Source organism: Neovison vison, chromosome 5 (genome assembly GCF_020171115.1).
Source record: "Neovison vison isolate M4711 chromosome 5, ASM_NN_V1, whole genome shotgun sequence".
In the NCBI taxonomy this organism is placed as follows: domain Eukaryota; kingdom Metazoa; phylum Chordata; class Mammalia; order Carnivora; family Mustelidae; genus Neogale; species Neogale vison.
In genome coordinates, this window is record NC_058095.1 from 102,228,030 (window position 1) to 102,248,288 (window position 20,259).

At 39.9% G+C, this 20,259-nt stretch overlaps 1 protein-coding gene across 1 annotated transcript in view; it reads left to right on the forward strand.

Annotated features, from left to right (window-relative positions):
* Window positions 1-20,259, forward strand: part of FREM2 (FRAS1 related extracellular matrix 2) — a 156,058-nt gene extending 135,799 nt beyond the window's left edge. Inside the window, exons 16-24 of the mRNA XM_044249633.1 lie at window positions 1,360-1,691; window positions 10,142-10,334; window positions 11,975-12,079; window positions 13,485-13,612; window positions 13,713-13,847; window positions 14,615-14,741; window positions 15,604-15,791; window positions 16,001-16,147; window positions 17,621-20,259. Coding sequence (XP_044105568.1) covers window positions 1,360-1,691; window positions 10,142-10,334; window positions 11,975-12,079; window positions 13,485-13,612; window positions 13,713-13,847; window positions 14,615-14,741; window positions 15,604-15,791; window positions 16,001-16,147; window positions 17,621-18,133 — 1,868 coding nt within the window. The 3' untranslated portion in view covers window positions 18,134-20,259. The remainder of the gene's footprint in view (window positions 1-1,359; window positions 1,692-10,141; window positions 10,335-11,974; window positions 12,080-13,484; window positions 13,613-13,712; window positions 13,848-14,614; window positions 14,742-15,603; window positions 15,792-16,000; window positions 16,148-17,620) is intronic.

Here is a 20,259-nt window from a genome sequence, read left to right on the forward strand (position 1 = left end):
TAGAATTTATCTTTCTTGGAAAAAGAAGACATAATTCTGCTTTTTCTGCTTATTGCAAACCCAAATTTGTGCTGGTGGGAGGTAGGTGGACTGGAATCTACACCACTTTACAGCATAATGTGGATCCTGTGTATGACCAGCTCGTCTCTAGGCTCATGTTGGAGGTGTGACTCAGAGGTGCAAAGGACCAAGGGGGGAACCCATCCGGGAAAATCAAACCTGTACAGTTACTAATGGGAAGACTGGTCCCTCATGCTGCTCCTAGAACTGACTTGGCATTGTCTGACATGGTCAACAGCCACAGCTCTGCCAGAGCTGGGTAAAAGCTGACCAGTTCTTTTGTGAGGCTAGAGTTTTGCTCAGGGAGAATCTGAGAGCAAGAAGGGGGAAAGGTTCCAGGAAAACACCTCTGTCATGGTCCTTTTGGCTGCATCCTCATGCCAGAGCTCAACAAACTCTGGCCCCTGTGCCAAATCCAGCTTACTTGCCTGCTTTCCTAGGCTCTTGCAAGCTAGAAAATTGTTTTTATATTTCTAAATGTTGGGAAAAAAACAAAGAAGAATATTTCATGGAACATGAAAATTACACGAAATTATGCTCCATTGTGCATGGAAAGTTTTATTGCGCAGTTATAGGAATTCTTTTGCATGTCTTCTGTGGCAGCTTTCTATCTAACATGGAGCATGGAGCAGTTGAGACATAGACCTTATGTCTGCAAGTCCTAAAATATTCACTATTTGGCCTTTTATGCAAGAAGTTTGCAGACTATAGCATAGTGGTCATTTTCAGACATTCTGGTCTCAAGACATCCTGACAAATTATTTAGGATCTCAAAGGCCCATTGTTTTTATGAGTTATATCTATAAATAGGGACTGGACTTAAAATCAAAACTAAGGAATTATTAAATACTCATTTTTTTCATTCATTTAAATATAATCTACTACATAGTCACATGGAAGACATACTTTTAGGGAAAACAGCTCTAACTTATAAATCAAAAAAATTATTGTTTTTTTTACATTTTTGAAAGTACCGTTAATATCTGTCTTCATAAAAGGCAGCTGAATTCTTTTATCTCCCTCTGCATTCAATCTACGGCAATATGTGATAACTCTGAAAAACTCCACTTACTGAGAGAATAATGGTGGAAAAGTCAAATAATGTCTTAGAATCATTATGAAAATAGCTTTAATGTCACAGATCTCCTGAAAAATGCCAAGGACCCCCGGGATACCACGTTGATAGTAATCACTGCTGTACAGTATTTTATAGCACTTGTCTTCTTGAGAACAAAGAAATGATCATTGTTCTAAATCCTTTGCTGGTGACAACGGCAATATGATCACAATTCCTTGCAGGCATGCTCCCTGTGATCTCCACTAAAGAGCTGTCCAACTTTGAGCTCACCCTCAGTCCTGATGGCTCAAGAGTTGGAAACCACCAGTGCTCCAACCTTCTGGATTACACCGAAGTGAAGACTCACCATGGTTTCTTAACTGATGCTACAAAAAATCCAGAAGTAATCGGAGAGACGCATCCTTACCAGTACAGCTCATCTATCAGAGGCTCCAGTACCTTACGCTTCTATCGAAACCTGAACCTGGAGGCCTGTTTGTGGGAGTTTGTTAGCTACTATGACATGTCAGAACTTCTCACTGACTGTGGGGGCACCATCGGGACAGATGGACAGGTAGGAATATTGAACATCTGAGCTTTGGGCACTGGAAAAGTGAGTTGGTTTTTTTCAGGTATCCAGATTTAGACTAAATCCCAACTCTAGTCTTCCATTCTGTTGGCGAAGGTCATTAGGTACAAGAGGAAATTTGCACGAGTGGTGTGATAATTCATGTCTGTCTCTGGAACAAGGTGTCAAAATTTTGACACATTTTTTTAGTGATGGGCTCAAAACATCTTTGTATCAAAGGTCACTATGTAATTGTTGCTGTAAATTCCAAATATACCCTGATATTATAAAAATCCAAATATTAATTTCTCTCCAAAGTATACATTACCATTTATTGTGTGTATGTACAGATGTCCATGTTGTGTCATAAGCCATCTAAAGTGAAGATTTAAAATTGGTCAGCCCAGTTTTTCTCCCTCCTTTTCTTCTTCCACCTTCTGTCTTTCTCTCCTTTTACCCCCTTTACTCCTTCCTAGTTTCCTCCCCATTCCCTCCCCATCTGCTTCTTTTCTCCATCACTAACATAGTCAAAAGTATTTTCATTAAAAGCTTATTGTTATTTCTGCTCTAGAGTTACTGACTCCTTTTCATACCACACAGATATTTACATATAAAATACACAGCACAGGGGCGCCTGGGTGGCTCAGTGGGTTAAAGCCTCTGCCTTCAGCTCAGGTCATGATCCCAGGGTCCTGGGATCGGGCCTCACATCAGGCTCTCTGCTCAGCCAGGAGTCTGCTTCCTCCTCTCTCTGCCTGCCTCTCTGCCTACTTGTGATCTCTGTCTGTCAAATAAATAAAAATAAAATCTTATAAAAAAAAATACAGCACACACACGGACACACAGTCCCTACTCCTGTCATCCTCACCAAAGTTGTCAAAATGATAAGGTAGCAAGATCTCCATTAGCAGTTATGATAGAATTTAAAATATGTTGGGTGTAGTTGAGAAGTGTAATGAGTATTTGAACTTAAAGCCACGCTCTGTCCTACCTGGACTAAACAAAGAGTTCATACATATAAGTCCACTTACACATTAAAGTATTGACTGGTACCCAGGATGTATCAGGTCTTACAAGATTTAACCAGAGTGAGGCTGATGTTGTCCAGGCTATATCCCTGTGGTGTTAAAATATAGATCAAGTAGTAGCATAAGAAAGAGAGATAGTAACTGAGTATTGGTTTAACACCAGGACAGAGCTGTGAAACACAACACATTCAGCTGGTGCTGATGAACGAGAGGCAGTCATTCATCTGAGTCCATATGGGGACTATTGGACTCTAAGGGAATGAGACATTCTCTCCATCTCCTCTAAAAGCAGCAAAATACACAGAAATTTGCATGGATTAGTAAAAATTCCCAAACAGCAATAGGAAGACAGTGTGGAATGTGGAAAGGGCTTGGGTATTAGAATCCAACAAATGCAGATCTAAATTTGGCTCTTGTGTTTTCTAGCCTTGCATCTTTGGGCAAGTTACTTAAGCCCTCGAAAGTGTCACCTCTTCAGGTTCCTCTTTCCCAGTGTATCTTTGCCACCAGAAAAAAATACGAAAGAAAAATGTCCTGCCCCAGAATAAAAATACTCATATTAACGAATCTACCTCAGCCTTTTTCTTTATAGACACTTGGTGAATAGATTCCGCTTAGGGTTTCATAAGAGTTTTGCAAACTTTCACATTTCTGAATTTACGGTGGAAAAATGGGGAAAAGTAAAGGTAAACCATCAATATGGACTAACTGTCTTCAGGCAGCTTTGTGGTTGTGTTGCCCACTCTTTTTAGCCAACAGATCCTGAAGGAAGCCAGTGCTGCCCCGGTCTGTTTGTCCTCTGCCAAGAATGCACGCCCCCAGCCAAGTATTTAATAGACGTGACTTTCTCTCTTGTAGTCCTTTCCTAGACTTGGCACCTTAGATCAAGATGATCGCCATGCAGACAAATTTTACTCTCTCGTAATTGCTTCCCCCAGGAACAACATGATGAACTGACTTTTTGTGTGTGTGTTCTTAGTGGCTGCAGCTACCTCTACAAAACATTGGCAAGTCCCTGCATTTCTCTGTGATTGAAAGTGGTTTCTAACACTTTCTAAGAAAGATTCTCTACCTTCCCTAACTTCTCACATTCAGATTATTTAATTTATAAGACAGAGTTGCTAGACTGAAGGCATCATCTGCAATATTCAAGATAGTTCTCTATTCATAGCAAATGAAGTTTTATTGTTTATTAAGATATTAAGACCATTTCTGCTTTTTTTTTTCATCTTTTTCATTGCATCTTCCTTCATTAAAGAAATATGAGCTGAACACCTCCTCTGTGCCAGGGACCATCCTAGGTATCTGGTGAGGAAACCAGAGAGAGAGCTTATACTCCCAACAAAGTAGAGTTGTAGGAGTCAAGCCTCATTCCTATAAAAGTTAAGAGTTTTACTTGCCAAGAAAGAGAAACGTGGACTTTTCTAATGATCTTCAATCCTAAAATCTTTTTTAATAGTTTCTAAAATATAAAAGGAGATGGATAGCAGGAAAAGAAAAATAGAGATAAATTAAAAAATGATATTGCTCCTCTGTTTTGTGTGACAAAACAGTGTTTTGTAAATAAAAATTTAAATTGTTTTGGTGTACCATAAAAAACACTTGTGGTGCAAAATAATTATTAAAGTTAAACCAAGTTTTTAGAAACTATTGGATACTTTGGTGGTGACTCTTCTGTTGAAAACAACTTATTTTACAAATGAAAGCCCTCAGTTCATTCCACTTTTCAGGAGCCTGGCTATTGGTCCTGCCAGGAGGGAATCTTAGCTCTTTGTTAGGTAAACACCTACTGATAACATTGTTCCAGGAGCATAAATAAGCTACAGAAATGCAATTCCATGTAAGTTTGCACTGCAAACATTAAATTGTCATTTACTTATGAGAAGGCATGATTTTCCATGATTTTGGAAAAGTAAACATGTTTTTTCCTAGTTGCTTGGTTTGAGGAATAATCTTTCTCCCTTATTACTGTGTGTTGGGATTTAGAAACATGGAACCACTTTAGGGCAAGAATATATTTAAAAGTCATCTCTTTCCATCGTAGTATTTTATGCTTAGTACTTGGATTTACTCTTTTACATGTATGTTACTCTAAATCATTTTACAAGAAATTGTAAGAAGAATCCAAAATGTGGCTTACCTGGAGCACGTTGCTTCTTAGTCAACTTTGTCAATTTTTTTTTAATAGTGTTGTTTCTTTGTTGTTGTTGTTGTTTTAAGATTTTATATATTTACTTGGGACAGAGAGAGAGCACAAATGGGAGGGAGAGGGAACAGAAGACTCCCCGCCGAACAGGGAGCCTGATGGACGGCTCTGTCCCAAGACCCTGAGATCATGACCTGAGCCAAAGGCAGATGCTTAACTGACTAAACCACCCAGGCACCCCAGTTTCTTTGTTTTTTAAGTAAGAGTAATGATAGTAGGATGGAAAGCTGGGGAAATAAAAAAATAAAAAATAAAAAATAAAAAATAAAATCTTTTTGCCCTATCACTCTACACAGACAGATTTTATAGTGTTTTCCAATGTACAGACACATCTTTGATAGTAGCAGTGGAATGTTATTTATACCATCTTGTATACTGCTTTTTAACTTAACAATGGTGAGCATTTTCTCATGGCAAGGAAAATTCTTTAGATACATGACTTTTGTTGGCTACATAATATTTTTTTTTAATTTATTCATTTGACAGAGAAAGATCACAAGTAAGCAGAGAGGCAGGCAGAGAGAGAGGAAGGGAAGCAGGCTCCCTGCTGAGCAGAGAGCCCGACGCGGGACTTGATCCCAGGACCCTGGGATCATGACCTGAGCCGAAGGCAGCGGCTTAACCCACTGAGCCACCCAGGCGCCCCTGGCTACATAATATTTTACTGTGTGTGTCGTCATAACTTATTTAGCCATTCCTCTATTGTTGGTCATTTATATAATTTTTAATTCTGTTTTTGAAAATATCCCATAGATTTGTCCTTAATGCTAAAGAATCTGTGGACCAGTGTTGACCCTACCTCATTCCAGGGTCTCTTTTGTGCATCTCTGAGCAGATATGCCTTTAGAAAGGCTTGTAATTGGAGAGAAGCCAAGGTCTCTTTCTTCCAAGTGTTCCTGGATGTGGAGGCTGCTATTACTGCTAATCCCTTGGCTGAGGATTCTGACTTGTTAAAACAGTGTCCTCCACTGAGTAGCTAAGTACATGCTTTATTGGGACTTGGAGCTGTTGACATTTGTGAGCCTTCTTTACACATTCACAAACACCACCATCTTGATGATGTAGACATCTTTCTGGAAACAAAAGGAACAACAGAAAGTACAACCAGTGGGAAATCCACACCAGTGGTAGACCTCAGATAATATCCGAACAGCACTAGTTCAATTTTTAATCTTTGAAGTGAGCACAAACCACATATCCCACATAAAGGTGGGTAGGAACTGGATTATGAAATATTTAAAATGATTTATGTTTTCAACCTGTGTGGTCCAATTAAAGACCTTGAGCAGAAGAGTGTAGTCTTTGCTGCCCAATATGGTAACCACTAGCCATATGTGGTTACTGAGCATTCAAAATTGAGGTGTGTTATTTTTATAAAATACAAGCCAGATTTCAAAGACTTAATAGGGAAAAAAAAAACAACTCTTAAAAATAATGTTATACTGATTGCATATTAAACTATAATATGTTTGATATATTGGATTAAGTACCTATTCTTAAAACTAGTTTCACATACTTCTCTTTACTTTTTGAAGTACAGCTGCTAGAAAATTTTAAATTACATGTGTGGCTCACATTATTTTTGTTTTGTTTTGTTTTTTTAAAGATTTTTATTTATTTATTTGACAGACAGATCACAAGTAGGCAGAGAGGCAGACAGAGAGAGAGAGAGGAGGAAGCAGGCTCCCCACTGAGCAGAGAGCCTGATATGGGACTCAATCCCAGGACCCTGGGATCATGACCTGAGCCAAAGGCAGAGGCTTTAACCCACTGAACCACCCAGGTGCCCTCACATTATGTTTTTATTGGATAGTGCTGGTCTATATACTTGAGTGTTAGCAACTGATTGTACTGAATAATCTTGGGCAAACCAACTGACTTCTTCACGGCTTAAGTTCAATACATGTAGAATACAGCCTTGCTCAAATGAAAGTTGCAAAGGAACATAATAAATCTAGATAGCTTTCATTAGTACATATGTATACTGCCAATTTCTGTAAGAAACAGTATATATATATATATATATATATATATATATATATATACTGTCTACTTTCATAAAGCAATATGAATTTGGATAGCTTTTTTTTTTTTTTTAAGATTTTATTTATTTATTTGTCAGAGACAGAGGGAGAGAAAGCGAGCGAGCACAGGCAGACAAAGAGGCAGGCAGAGGCAGAGGGAGAAGCAGGCTCCCCGCCGAGCAAGGAGCCCGATTTTATTTTATTTTTTTTTCAGTGTTCCAAGATTCATTGTTTATGCACCATACCCAGTGTTCCAATGCAATATGTGCCCTCCCCAGTACCCACTACCAGGCTCACCCAACCCCCCTTCCTCCTCCCCTCCAAAACCCTCAGTTTGTTTCTCAGAGTCCACAGTCTCTCATGGTTCGTCTCCCCCTGAATCTGGATAGCTTAAGCTGGATGCCCAAATAAGTGAAGAATTCAGCTTACTGTGAGTTACCTCAACACTAGTCCCCACCTCAGTCAATATTCTGTGTGCAACTTCTCTTTTAGCATATTCATTTTCTTTCCTGTTCTTCCCTTCTCCTACCCATCTGACACAGCCCAGTGAATTTCATTTATGTTTTTAGCTGGCAGTACTTCCTCAAATATAGACTTGCTGCCCATTAGTAGCCACTTCGTAGCAGTAGTAGTAGTACTAGAAGTAGTAGTAGTAGTAGTAGTACTAGTAGTAGTACTAGAAGCAGTAGCAGTACAAACTTATATCACTGTTACGTTTTCCAGAAATCTTGCATTTTATACTTTCCTTTTAAATATGGAATTTGAAGTATCATTTGGTTTTGCTGAAGAAACTTCAAACAATTGTAAGGACATGTAATCTCCTTTGTTGTGTCACAATTGCTTTAAGAGCAGTTACCAGATTTAACATCTCTTTCTTTTAGTATAAATGAATCCCTTAAAAACATCCTGTGATACAGGCTGAAAGAAAACTAAGTGTTCATTAAGGTGATATCCAGAAGTTAGATTGACAGCACTGCGTTCTTCAGTTTTATAAGAATGAGCAGGTAGGCGACCTGGATGATTGACATTGTTCTATTGGCACCAGTTACTCTAGAGAGAAGCTCCAAGCACACAAAGAAGGCCTGGCCATAATGAGCAAGAAAATGCAATAAGATGCTGATCTCATGTCCAGAATTGGTCAAACTCTAGGTTGCCACAAGAAAGAAAATAAAAATTAGGGAACTTTATGCCAAGTAACTCATAGGAAGTGAATATTAAGAGTTCTCTCTAAAATAGTGCACTCAATAACATTTGATAGAGTATAATGTTGGCAGAAATTTTTAGCACCTAGACAGTTTAACTGGAAACTCATTCTTAAAGCCTAATTTTTAAAAGATGGTGGTTTATTAAAACCACAGGATGAAATATTAATCTTAATTTCCAGGGGCATATACATTGACTTGATCACTCTTCTTTACACTGAGTGTTAAAATTGCACTACAAGATCAGTTTTAACTGAGTGCAATAATATTGGCCCTTAACAATATTATCTCAGAGGACTTTGGTTGCAAGGCCCCTCTTCTGCTAGCCAAGTTAGCAGATGATGAGGAGTGTAGCTACGACACAGCTAGCAATCAAATGTTTCACTTGGATGATCTATTCTTTTTGTATATTTTTGTTGACAATTCAGGTCATCAATTTTGGGGGACTTAAGGGGTTTATTTTTTACTCTATGACAAAGTGATAAATTATTCTTATCATTGATTATGTTATTCACTAACACGTGTGTATGATCCCTGTTGCCAGCTCAGTGTGGAAAGAGAATGAGAATGATATTAGAAAGCCCAACTGGAACTTCTGAATAGTATGATCTGACCTAAGTCCATCTTTTCTTGCGTAAAAGATAGTTTTATTTGCCGAGGTCTTCTGCAGAGCTATTTTGAGATTTAAGTATGATAACATTGGTTAGGTGATCCTAGGACTGTCCTCAGCTTTGTTTGGAGTGTGATGAGGTGTGTTAGAGTAGAAAAGCAGAGGCCAAAGACTGGGTTCTAATACTGGCAAGGCCATTTAGAAAGCTTAAAGAACTCTATGAGAATTTGCTTTATTTCTTTGAACCTTAATTTTTCTCTCTTTCCTTTTCTATGCATCTTTACATCCATCCATGTACCCATCCATCCACCCAGCCAGCCAGCCAGCCAGCCAGCCATCCACACATGCATGTAAATATAATAATGGGGGAGAGTAAAAATATTAAATAGTTTTTATTGTGAACCTAGGGGATCAATAAATGAATATTAGTTTATCTTCATAACTACTAACTTTCCTACAAAATACCTAAAGAAGGAAAGCATAAAATTCAAAGGAACCCACTTCATTTCAACTAATTAATTTTACAACATATGACGTATTACATGTCATTACTCAACATGTTTGCTTGTAGATCTTTCTTTATTCTGTCTTCCTTTACATAATAATTTAAAAGTACCTTATAAATAAAATAAATAAATAAAATAAATTAAAAAGTACCTTATTCATAATAGCTCAAAACAGGAAGTAACCCAAATGTCCATCAGTTGATGAATAGATAAATATGTGCTGCATATGCATGCAGTGGGATACTACTCAGAAATAAACATATTGAAATGTGCAGCAACATGGATGCACCTTGAAAACATAAGTGAAAGAAGCCTCTCACAAAAGATCACATAGTGTATGACTCCATGTATATGGAATATCCAGAATTGGCAAGTAAAGAGAGACAGAAAATAGGCTAGTGGCTACCGGGGTTGGGAGGAGGAAGGAACGAAGGTGTGACTTCTAACGGGTTTGGAATTCTCTTTGGAGGTGATGAAAATGTCCTAAAATTGATTGTGGTCAAAGTTGCACCTTTCCCCGAATATATTAAATACCCCCGAATACATTAATCACTGAATTATATGGTATGTGAATTATATCTTACTAAAGCTGTTAAGAAACAAAAAGGACTGTGTAGGTATAATATACTCAAAATAATGCAATTGACTTTCAAGACTGCTGCTGCATATCCTTTGTTGCAAAGGAAGGTAATGGTAACAACTAGTTAATTGCTCCAGAATTAGGTATAGTAGTATAAATAGTATAAATGCTGTCACTTCCTTACCTCAATGGTCACTCAAAATCTCTAGTTGAGTGAAAGGAGAAAAGAGTCTTGTAAAAAAGTTAGGCTCCTCCAGTTAATACTGAATCATGCTGACAGATGTAATTTCATTGTTTTAGGTCCTAAATCTAGTGCAGTCCTATGTGACCCTTCGAGTGCCTCTGTATGTTTCCTACGTGTTCCATTCCCCGGTTGGGGTAGGAGGCTGGCAGCATTTTGACTTGAAGTCGGAGCTCCGCCTAACTTTTGTGTATGACACTGCCATCTTGTGGAATGATGGAATTGGCAGCCCACCAGAAGCCGAACTCCAAGGTGGGTAGTAATTTGGAAAATGAGTTTTCTCATCTATTTGAATTATTTAATTATTGAATTACTGAATATAATTATTGAATTATTGAATTATAGATGATTTCTCATCTATTCTCATCTATTTGAATTATTGTTGAATTAGGATTCAAATAGATCCTAGGATTTTTTTTTAACTGTAGCAAAATAAATAATAGAAGCAACTTTCAATAAATTTTATTTTTATGTTCAGTATTTTAAGATTATTTCATTTTGTCATGGAAAAACTAACGAAATCCTATCAGTGCCCAAAATTTTGTATAACAAGTGACTGTTACAGATATCATAAACATTTCATGGGTATTTAACCCTGACAGTCCATTTCAGGTGATTCATCATTTATGTGTTACACAACATAGTCTGTGTGTTTCCTAGGTTCTAGAAAATATATAGAAGAAGTTCCTTATGAAAATAAGGAATGAACCCAAGAGAAAAATGTATGCTTTTTTTTTTTTTTTCTTCTGAAAATGAGATAGGTCCTGGCTTCTAGTTCTGGCTTCCACAGCTTACTAGCTTTGTGATCTTGAACATACGGCTTAGCCTTTGTGGCACTCAGTTTCTCCTCAAGGGTAGACTAGACTGCTAATAATATTCTTTTTATTTTAAATTTCTATCATTCTGTAATATTTTAGCTGGATGCTTTGAAACAGCAGTGGTAAGTACAACTAACTCCTAAGCACCTGTAAGCACCTGCCAAACTTTCTTTCAATCTCTGTATCAGAATAATAATTTAAAGTCTACAAGCATAAAGCTAATTTATCTATCCGTGGAATGAATAATTTCTTTTCAGACACATGCTACTGTTCTGGCTCCATGCCTATCTGAGCATCATGCTTGAATTACTTTTTATGAGCCAGAGAGAAAATACTATTGACAGTGTCTCAAAATTTGCTATCTTAAACAGATTTAAGATTGCCTTAAATTTACGTGAAAGGTTATATGATCACCCTGAGTGATCATTCTAAATTATTTTATATTTCAGTACTTTGGTTACACATCTTGCCTTGGAAAGTGTATATTTAAGGAAATTTAATGTGAATCCATGCTGTGGTTCTCAAGTTCTACATAAGGATCTCATGGTTCCTTCTTGTTTCTGGAACCAACTTTGGTCAAACTGCCAAAAGTTTTGGAAAACCTCCAGAGTTTTTATTAAGTCTGTAAAATTTGGAATCATTCTGGAGAACATGAACCCACTTCCAAGTCCAGATCTTCAGAACTTGACAACTTTACTGTGTCTCTCAATTTACAACTTCATTTATGTAGACTAATGCTTCCAGGGGAAAAAAAAATCTTGGCCTGTTGTCTATTTCATGTTGTCTATTTCTATCCATTTCATATTGTCTATCTGTTTATTTCATATTGACCTCACTCATGTTACCTGATTCTATTTCGCCTCCCTTCTTGATACCCTTTCTTGTTAAAAAAAAAAAAAAAAACAAAGCAAAACAAAACACTTGTGCTTCTCTTATCACTCAAAATTCTGATCACCGTCTTTGGCTAGAATGCTTAAAGATGAGACATATCTGAATTCAAATTTGGAAGAAATACTGCATATAATGAGTCCCTGGTCACCAGTATTTCCACTCTTGTGCACTCTGCTCATGTAGGTTCTCTCTACCCCACGAGCATGCGCATCGGTGAAGAGGGGCGCTTGGTGGTGAACTTTAAGACAGAGGCTCAGTTCCATGGTCTGTTCGTGCTGTCCCATCCCGGTAAGCCCTGTTATCCACAAGAAGCTGCTCCCTGCCCCACAGAACACAGATATTTCAGGCCCTACGCTACCTGATGAGCTATGAATCCAGCATCTAAACTTAACTTCAAGTGAATTGTCCATGTGACTTATCCACAGGAGGGTTTAATAATTGTTCAGCTATATCTCATAAGCTACAAATTCATTGTTATCAACATAGCCTTTTAAAGAAAATACAAAATGATAGTAAATTTAAACGAAAACTCTACTGAGTTCATTTTAAGTGGAGTTTTCCTTAGACAAAGAGCATAGCAACCACAGGCCCCTTCTCTGCCTCAATTCTGTTGCATACAAAGTTGAATTTGAAGTCATTTGTTTAGCAAGGACTTCTCTGTTCACAGCCGTTTTCTGGATACTGTGAGAAACCTTTATAATAGAGCTGGAAGTAACATTGTACTATGATACTTATATTTCAGACATGTTAACTAATTACCTTTAATAAAGATTTGCTGTGTCATTTTACTAACTGAGAATGCTGTGCTTTAAATACCAATAAGGAAGCTGGCACTGAAGTCCAATGCCCAAGCTTTTTTTTAAATATAAAGGACATCCCATTAGAAATATTTTTTTTTATTTGACTCTCCATATCACTAAATTGGTGTTGCATATTTTGCCCATTTGCTAACTATTGTCAGATTGGACGGGGAACATAGTTCAATCCATGTCTTCTCCGGCCTTCCGTTTTCTGGGTTTGAGCTCAAAACAAGGAAAGAATGGGGCCAAAATTCAGAAGAGAAAGAGGGCTCACTGTATATTGTAGGCTGAGCTACAAGACATACTGACCCAAAAAGAATCATTTGGCTTTATTGTAACTGACAGTTCTGGAAAATAAGGATTTCTGGGTCTTTACAGATCCCTTCCACATGTCTACCTTTCTAATAAACTGAGTCTTTGTTTAGACACAATTGCAGGCAATCTAATTAAAATTAGGTTCCGTTTGTAAGTTGGGTTTGCCCCGCTGTGCGGATGCTAAGAGACTAAAGTTGATCTCGGCTTCGGTGCACAATAAATGCATTCACATCAGCTGTTACTGTACTGCTGTGCCTTCCCTGGAAAGTTGCCCCAGACTATTTGAGCATTTCTGCACAATTATCTCTTCACAGAATCATAGAGTGGGAAAAGCACTGAATTAGAACTCAGAAGGCACACATCTTAACTGTGCGATCTTGGGAGAGTCACTATAATCGGCCTCAGCTCACATTCTCCAAGGGGGGGGGGAAATGAAGCTAATTATACCAACACTGGGGCTTTGAAGGTTTAGTATTAAGAGTAAAAGCAAGCAATGTGCGATCAGGTGCTTTGAAAACCCTAAGCTGTTATGCACTCTTACAGCCACTGTACCATTATTCTTACTGGCACTTTTCTAGCATCCTTCACGAGCTCAATGATCATGTCAGCTGATCATCCAGGCCTGACCTTCTCCCTGCGCCTCATCAGGAGTGAACCGACATATAACCAGCCCGTACAGCAGTGGAGCTTTATGTCTGACTTCGCGGTAAGTGACTCGGGCTCTTAACTGAACTTTCCTTTTCTGCTGCTTTGGGTGACACCTCAGATTCTTAAAGGGAAAACCTAAATCTCCCTTCTCCTTAAAGGTACGTGACTATTCAGGGACTTACACAGTGAAACTGCTGCCCTGCACCACTCCATCACATCAAGAGTACCGCCTGCCAGTCACCTGCAACCCCCGAGAGCCTGTCACCTTTGACCTTGACATTCGGTTCCAACAGGTGCGTCTCTTGCAGTTGCTTTCCTGTGACTTCTCCAATCCCACTTCATGAAGACATGGTTTACGTATATCAGTAAATAAATAAATAAATAGATAGATAAATTCACAGCATGACTTACTAATTCTTGCTTGCTGAGAATAAAGGAAGTCAGACAGGAAGGAAGCAAGAGAAGAAGGAAGGAGGAAAGAACTGCCCTTCATCTATCGTTGGTTCAGGGTATAAAATCCAGAGTTGAAGAGTACACAAGGGTTATTTTTCTTATGTGATCTTTTCTCCTCCTGGAGTTTGCTGCCTTGGAGAGTTGAGGGTTTTCCCCAGAGTTCTTCTGTATGTCTTTGCCTCGTTCTTGATCTTCAAGGAAAATAAATATCCTGTAGTTCATGACATCTCCAAGTACCTAACTGCCATTATATAGTAAAAGAAATATGACGACACTTTTGTCCAAGGACAAATACTAAGTGTTGGCCCTGCACTGAGCATGATAAGTACAAGTCCCATACATACCCTGTGAAAACAATGGAAAAGAGCTCAAGGAATGCTGTCTCGTCCCAGTCAAAACATTTCACCTCGCCAGTATCGCCTTCTCATGAAGGGCAGAGCCAGTGTTACAATCCCCTGTGTTAGTTTGGTTGGATGTGAAAACTGCAGTGCAGTCTTCAGTCATCTACATGTGCACGTACAGCCCATGTGTGTGTCTGTGAATAAAGCATTTGTGCACCGCCAGGGCAATCGGCAACCCGTAACAGAGCTTTCACACTTGGTTTTAGGTCAGCGATCCAGTGGCAGCTGAGTTCAGCTTGAACACCCAGATGTACCTCCTCTCCAAGAAGAGCCTCTGGCTGTCTGATGGATCCATGGGATTTGGGCAAGAGAGTGATGTTGCCTTCGCAGAAGGTACCCGTTTCACAAATGAGACAGCCGCTCTGTCTGCTTGCTGCCACATCTGTTGTGCTTTGCTTTAGTGGGATCATGTTTAAGAAGGGAAATGATCACGCTGGTGTACTCTTGAGAATATTACTGGGTCTTTACCACTTTGGCAGGGATGGCTAGGCCCACTGGAATTGGATATATGCTACTAGATGGTTTTTCTTCTGGGGAAGTTAATCTCTCTTTCCTTTGCCTACGTGACTTTTGGAAACAATCTAGATTTTCTTTTCGTGAATCTTCTTTCCAGGTGCATAGACTCAAATACTGCAGCTACTTGAGACTGTCGGTGCCTCATGGTGAGGTTCATATCTGTGCTGCTCAGTGGCTTGTTCCTGGCACTTAGCAGAATGCCTAACACACATGGTGGGAGTTCAGTAGTAGTTGTGAAACAGATGACTGACTGCGAGGGAATTTCCACAAACTCTCCTTCAAAATCACATAAAGCCAACTCAGCTTTTTATCAATATTTTCTTTTCTATATACTTTATTAGTCTGTATCCTGCCAAGTAATTTATCTGTATGAAGTGGACTTTAAACCACAGTGGAATTATGAATATTAAATTATAGACCAAGCCTTGAGGTTATTCCCACTACTGACTGAGCATGGGACAGTCAGTAAAGCTGCAGTCACTTGTGGTCCGGCCCCAGAGTGGTCTCAACCTGAGGCCTGGGAGTGGGTGACATCCTGAAAGTCTTCCAGTATTTGATGGCAGATTAGAAAAAGAAGAAAGTACTCCCTAGAGAGCGTTATTGTCACCAATGGTTTGCAGAGTCATGTGGACAGGACTTACCACGTAACAGAAATGACACTTCCACGTATCTGTTTCAGGGGACATCATTTACGGGCGTGTCATGGTAGATCCTGTCCAGAATCTGGGTGACTCCTTTTACTGCAGCATTGAGAAGGTGTTTCTGTGCACTGGAGCTGACGGCTACGTTCCCAAATACAGTCCCACGAATGCAGAATATGGCTGCTTAGCGGACTCTCCTTCACTCTTATATAGATTTAAAATTGTGGTAAGTGCTTTGGCCCAAACGGTGAACTAGGTAGATGTTCAAAGTTCAATGTTTTCATCTGGTATTTAAAAGCAATAACATCTTTTTAAATGAAACACAATGGTGACATTGCATGGTCATCTGTATTTGCACAAACCTAAAGAAACCATTCTGTACTTGCAGAAGTTGCCATTATCTACAGCACTCCTCATTTTCTTTATTGCTTAAAGGACAAAGCTCAGCCAGAGACGCAAGCCACCAGTTTTGGAAACGTCCTGTTTAATGCCAAGCTAGCAGCCGATGACCCTGAAGCTATTCTCTTAGTGAATCAGCCTGGATCCGATGGTTTTAAAGTTGACTCAACGCCACTCTTTCAGGTGGGCCAGTAATAAGCCACTTACACCAGCTCTGTGAGCACATGCAAATTACTAATATTGGGATGATCCAGGTGTCTTCTATGAAAGGGCAATGATAGGAATATTGCATAAGTAATCATAACATTGAATAAGGTAATGCAGGTAAGCCACACAGGACCATAGTGCGCACCTGGTAAGCATTCTGTAAACCCTAGGTACTATTATTTTTATTAGTGCATTCACCTTATTTTAAGGCTATGAGTAATGAAGACCCTTATTCAGCCCGGAATAGAAATCTAAGTCTGATGTTTGGAAACTCTGATTTCATTTCCTTTTCTTTCTTTCTTTCTTTTATTTTTTAAGATTTTATTCATTTATTTGACAGAGAGAAAGAGATCACAGATAGGCAGAGAGGCAGGCGGGGGGAGGGGGATGGAACAGGCTCCCTGCTGAGCAGAGAGCCCAATGTGGGGCTGGATCCCAGGACTCTGAGATCATGACCTTAGCTGAACGCAGAGGCCTAACCCACTGAGCCATCCAGGTGCCCTGGAAACTCTGCTTTTCTTATTCAATACTTCCTTCCTGTTGACTTTTCATGACTCTCTTTATTAGAGTGATCTTGTTTGAACTGCTGGCTTCAGAAAAGAAGTGTGCACAGCTCATAAATCTCCATTCTCAAAGACTTTATAAACCAAAAAACAATATCCTAGCCTAGCGATGGATGGTAAAAAGACACAGGCGACCCTAACACTGAGCAGACAAATGAGACAAATTCAGAGTTGTGTTTCCACGGAGAATCCTTAGAGGGGCAAGTACACCTTTTAGGAAATTTCCTGAAAATTGTCCACACCAGAGGGGATGCAGACACAGTATCTGTCTTCATTCTAAAGAAAGAATCTTAAAGAAGCATATTTGTTACTCGGAATAATTTTTTAAAATGGTTTTCACTGTTAATTCTCAAAGCATTAAATGCCTTTTAAATCCTGAAGTGTTCAGAGAGCCATCAGAAATTCCCTTCTTTTCACAAGCCCTAGAAAAGCAGAAAAACGGACCTTTTCTATGGTCTCCTATGTAAATATGCAGCCAGACGTACTGGAAGAGAGTCCTGAGAGTCAGAAGGTCTGGGTTCTAGTCTTGCCTCTGCCACTAACTGTTGAGTAACATTGGCACGTTTCGGCACTGGTGCATCCTTCCTTACCCATTTTTCAGATGAATAAGTTAAAACCATGTGACAGCTCCGACATTCAATGGCAGCAAGTCACAGATTGCCAAAGATTTACTGGCACACACTCCTTTGAGAGTCACACAAAATATTTTAGAGTCTTTTACACAAAGCCTTGCACGTACTACCCACAAAAAAATGTTTAGTGTATTAATTCTGCAGTCTAGAGTAAATTCTCAGTGATTGTCTCTGCCATTAATTTCTCTTGCAGGAGTCATGAATTAGGTTGGTGTGGTTTTTAATTTTCTAACAAATAGAGTTGCATTTCCTAGGTTGCCCTGGGTCGGGAATGGTACATACACACGATCTACACGGTAAGATCAAAAGACAACGCCAATCGAGGCATCGGCAAAAGAAGTACCGAGTACCAGCACCACTCCATAGTGGGTCCAGGGAAGCCAGAGGCCACGAGCCAGGGCCGGAAGAAGAGGGAGATCAGGAGCCCACCCCCGCTGGCGTGGGACATAGGTGCTGACAACAACAGGGGAACCAACATCCTGCACATTGCCCTGGACCGCACCAGCAGGAAGCAGGTCCCCCAGGGGCGAGTTCCATCTGATGGCGTCCTCCCTCGTGAGCTCAACCGGCCCAGCTCTGACGTCAGCCTGGTCACAGTCGTTGGCAGCATCGCGGTGGGGTTCCTCACCCTCTGCCTCGCTGCCATCACAGTGATGATGTGCAGGAGGAGGAAGGGCGCCAGGAAGAAGGGCGCCCTGAAAGGCTCAGGCAGTAGCAAGCCCATGATGGCCCCACAGAACCACCAGGGAGACAGCTCAGAGGTTTGAAGAGCATCGCTGGATTCAGCCTTGGCCTCCGGTGCCTTAGAAAGACAGTGGAAACCCAAATGCTTCTGTCAGTGCCAGGGAATTGGGGACTTCTGTTATGAAGCTTCTCAGAGGACCTGACTGTACTAATGAACTTGGATTTGAATTCTGTCTACTTTTTCATGCATCAGAGAACAAATGCAGACCACAAACCACGCCTTTCCTCTGACCCCAGAGGCAGCAACAATGTATTCGTGTGTACACATAGCCATCCATGGACTGCCAGGAATGGTCTTCTCATTTTAGGCATTTTTCTCTAAACAGTGGAGACAAATCTATTCCAGGGTGCTGCAGACTCTCTCAGAAGTTGAAGAGGAGTCTCCTGTTGCTATATGAGCATGAATCTTGAAGGTGCAATTATCACATTGTTTATTCATTGTATAACAGTTTATTCCTAGAAAGGCTTTCATGGATAGTCTGCACAAATGATAAATACACTGTTTACGATGACAAGTTTTCGAATAGGTGGAGACAGCATGAAATTATGACCAGGGGTGGCTCAACCCGTCATTCACCTTTCCTACTACATGGGAGGGAACAGAAGGAAATATAGAGGGAAGGAAGTCACTAGGTTGGATTTGAATTGTTTTTCATCCTCATCAGAGCCTCCCTGTTTTACTTGCTTATTTAACTTTAAATTAAACCAAAGAATACGTTAAGTCTGGAAGAGATTGTCGAAGAAAGACTTTCCTGTTATATAGTGAGAAATAGTCGAATTGTTGCATGATAGTATATCTCATGGGTGCTCAACATTTGTGGGAAATGAGAGGGTTGGTGGCGTTTTGATGATGAAGAAGAAATGCTATAGAGTTAGATTCACATTTATAAGACAATGTTCTGTAAGAACTGAGCCTAGATGTTTGCAGTATTGAACCCAAAATTATGAGAAGTATCATTACAGGTGGTGGAAGGAGAAAGTGGTATTTATTAATATAATGTGTTTAACCAAAGTGCCTCTTCTACATCACGGAAATAAAGAACATTCTGACAGATGATATATGAGGTTAACCCTCGAGGAGCATAATCACACAATGTCCAGAACTTAAATTGGCCATAGGACATTTCATTAACCTTCTAATCAGCCTCTGGGCCAAAAATGGGACCTCTGCCCCTGTCATTCTAGAGATGGCCTTGGAGGCACAACCTTCTTTGATCCAGGAGGAGAGCAGCATTCTTTGTCATCTCCAGTTCGGTGAGCTGACACAGCGAGGTCCCTCTCAGTATCTGAAAACATACCGTGTGGCACTGCTCACAGTGTTAAAAACCAGGAAACTTAAGTGAGCTTGCTTGGCAAGGTTCCCATCACCCTTCTGAAAACATAGACTCTCACCAAATGTCAGAAATTTCCGTTGGAAAGGGAAGGAAAATGTCAGTAGTCCAGTGACCAATCTCCCAAAAGCTAGTGAATGCATTTCAAGCAAAAACAGGGTCAGGAGAAAAAGAATGGTACTTAAGGACTAACTAACCCTCACGTGTTGCCTGGAATCTTTTCACTTTTGTCCATAGCCTGGTCACACTGGACGTCCTAGCGGAATGGACCTCATCTGGTGTCCGTGAGCACCAGCCATCTCTTTATTGAAAAAAGGAATCTACATTGGTGCTGAGAGAGAGGTGAAAAGCATCTAATGCTCCCCTCTCTCCTTTTGGGCAGCTCTGCATTTCACACTCAAAGTCTTTCAAAGAATATGGTAGCCTGGAGTCTCCTTCCATTGGGGAATTTACGGATATCACCCCTATAACTCAAGGGCCCCCCAAAGGACTTATATTAAGTACTGTATAGCCCAGGAGTTCATTTGTCAAGCAAACATGAATGCTTTCATCATTATCCCCTTTTCTTCTGCTTTGCCTTCTGGCAGATGCTTTGCTACTTCTTTAGCTACCTCGTAACTTGTCTAGGAATGAGCATGAGTTAAGCCGCTTCAGTGAGCGTGTGGACTTTTCATGACTTAGCACTGGGTTCAATTCAGTTAGACTGTGGGAACAAGTACTTGCCGTTGCTTTATGTTCCTTCCGTGGTTTAGATGCCTCAGAGCCTGACTCTTGCACAGTCTTGAGCATCTCTGTCACTGAATATAGTAACATAGTAA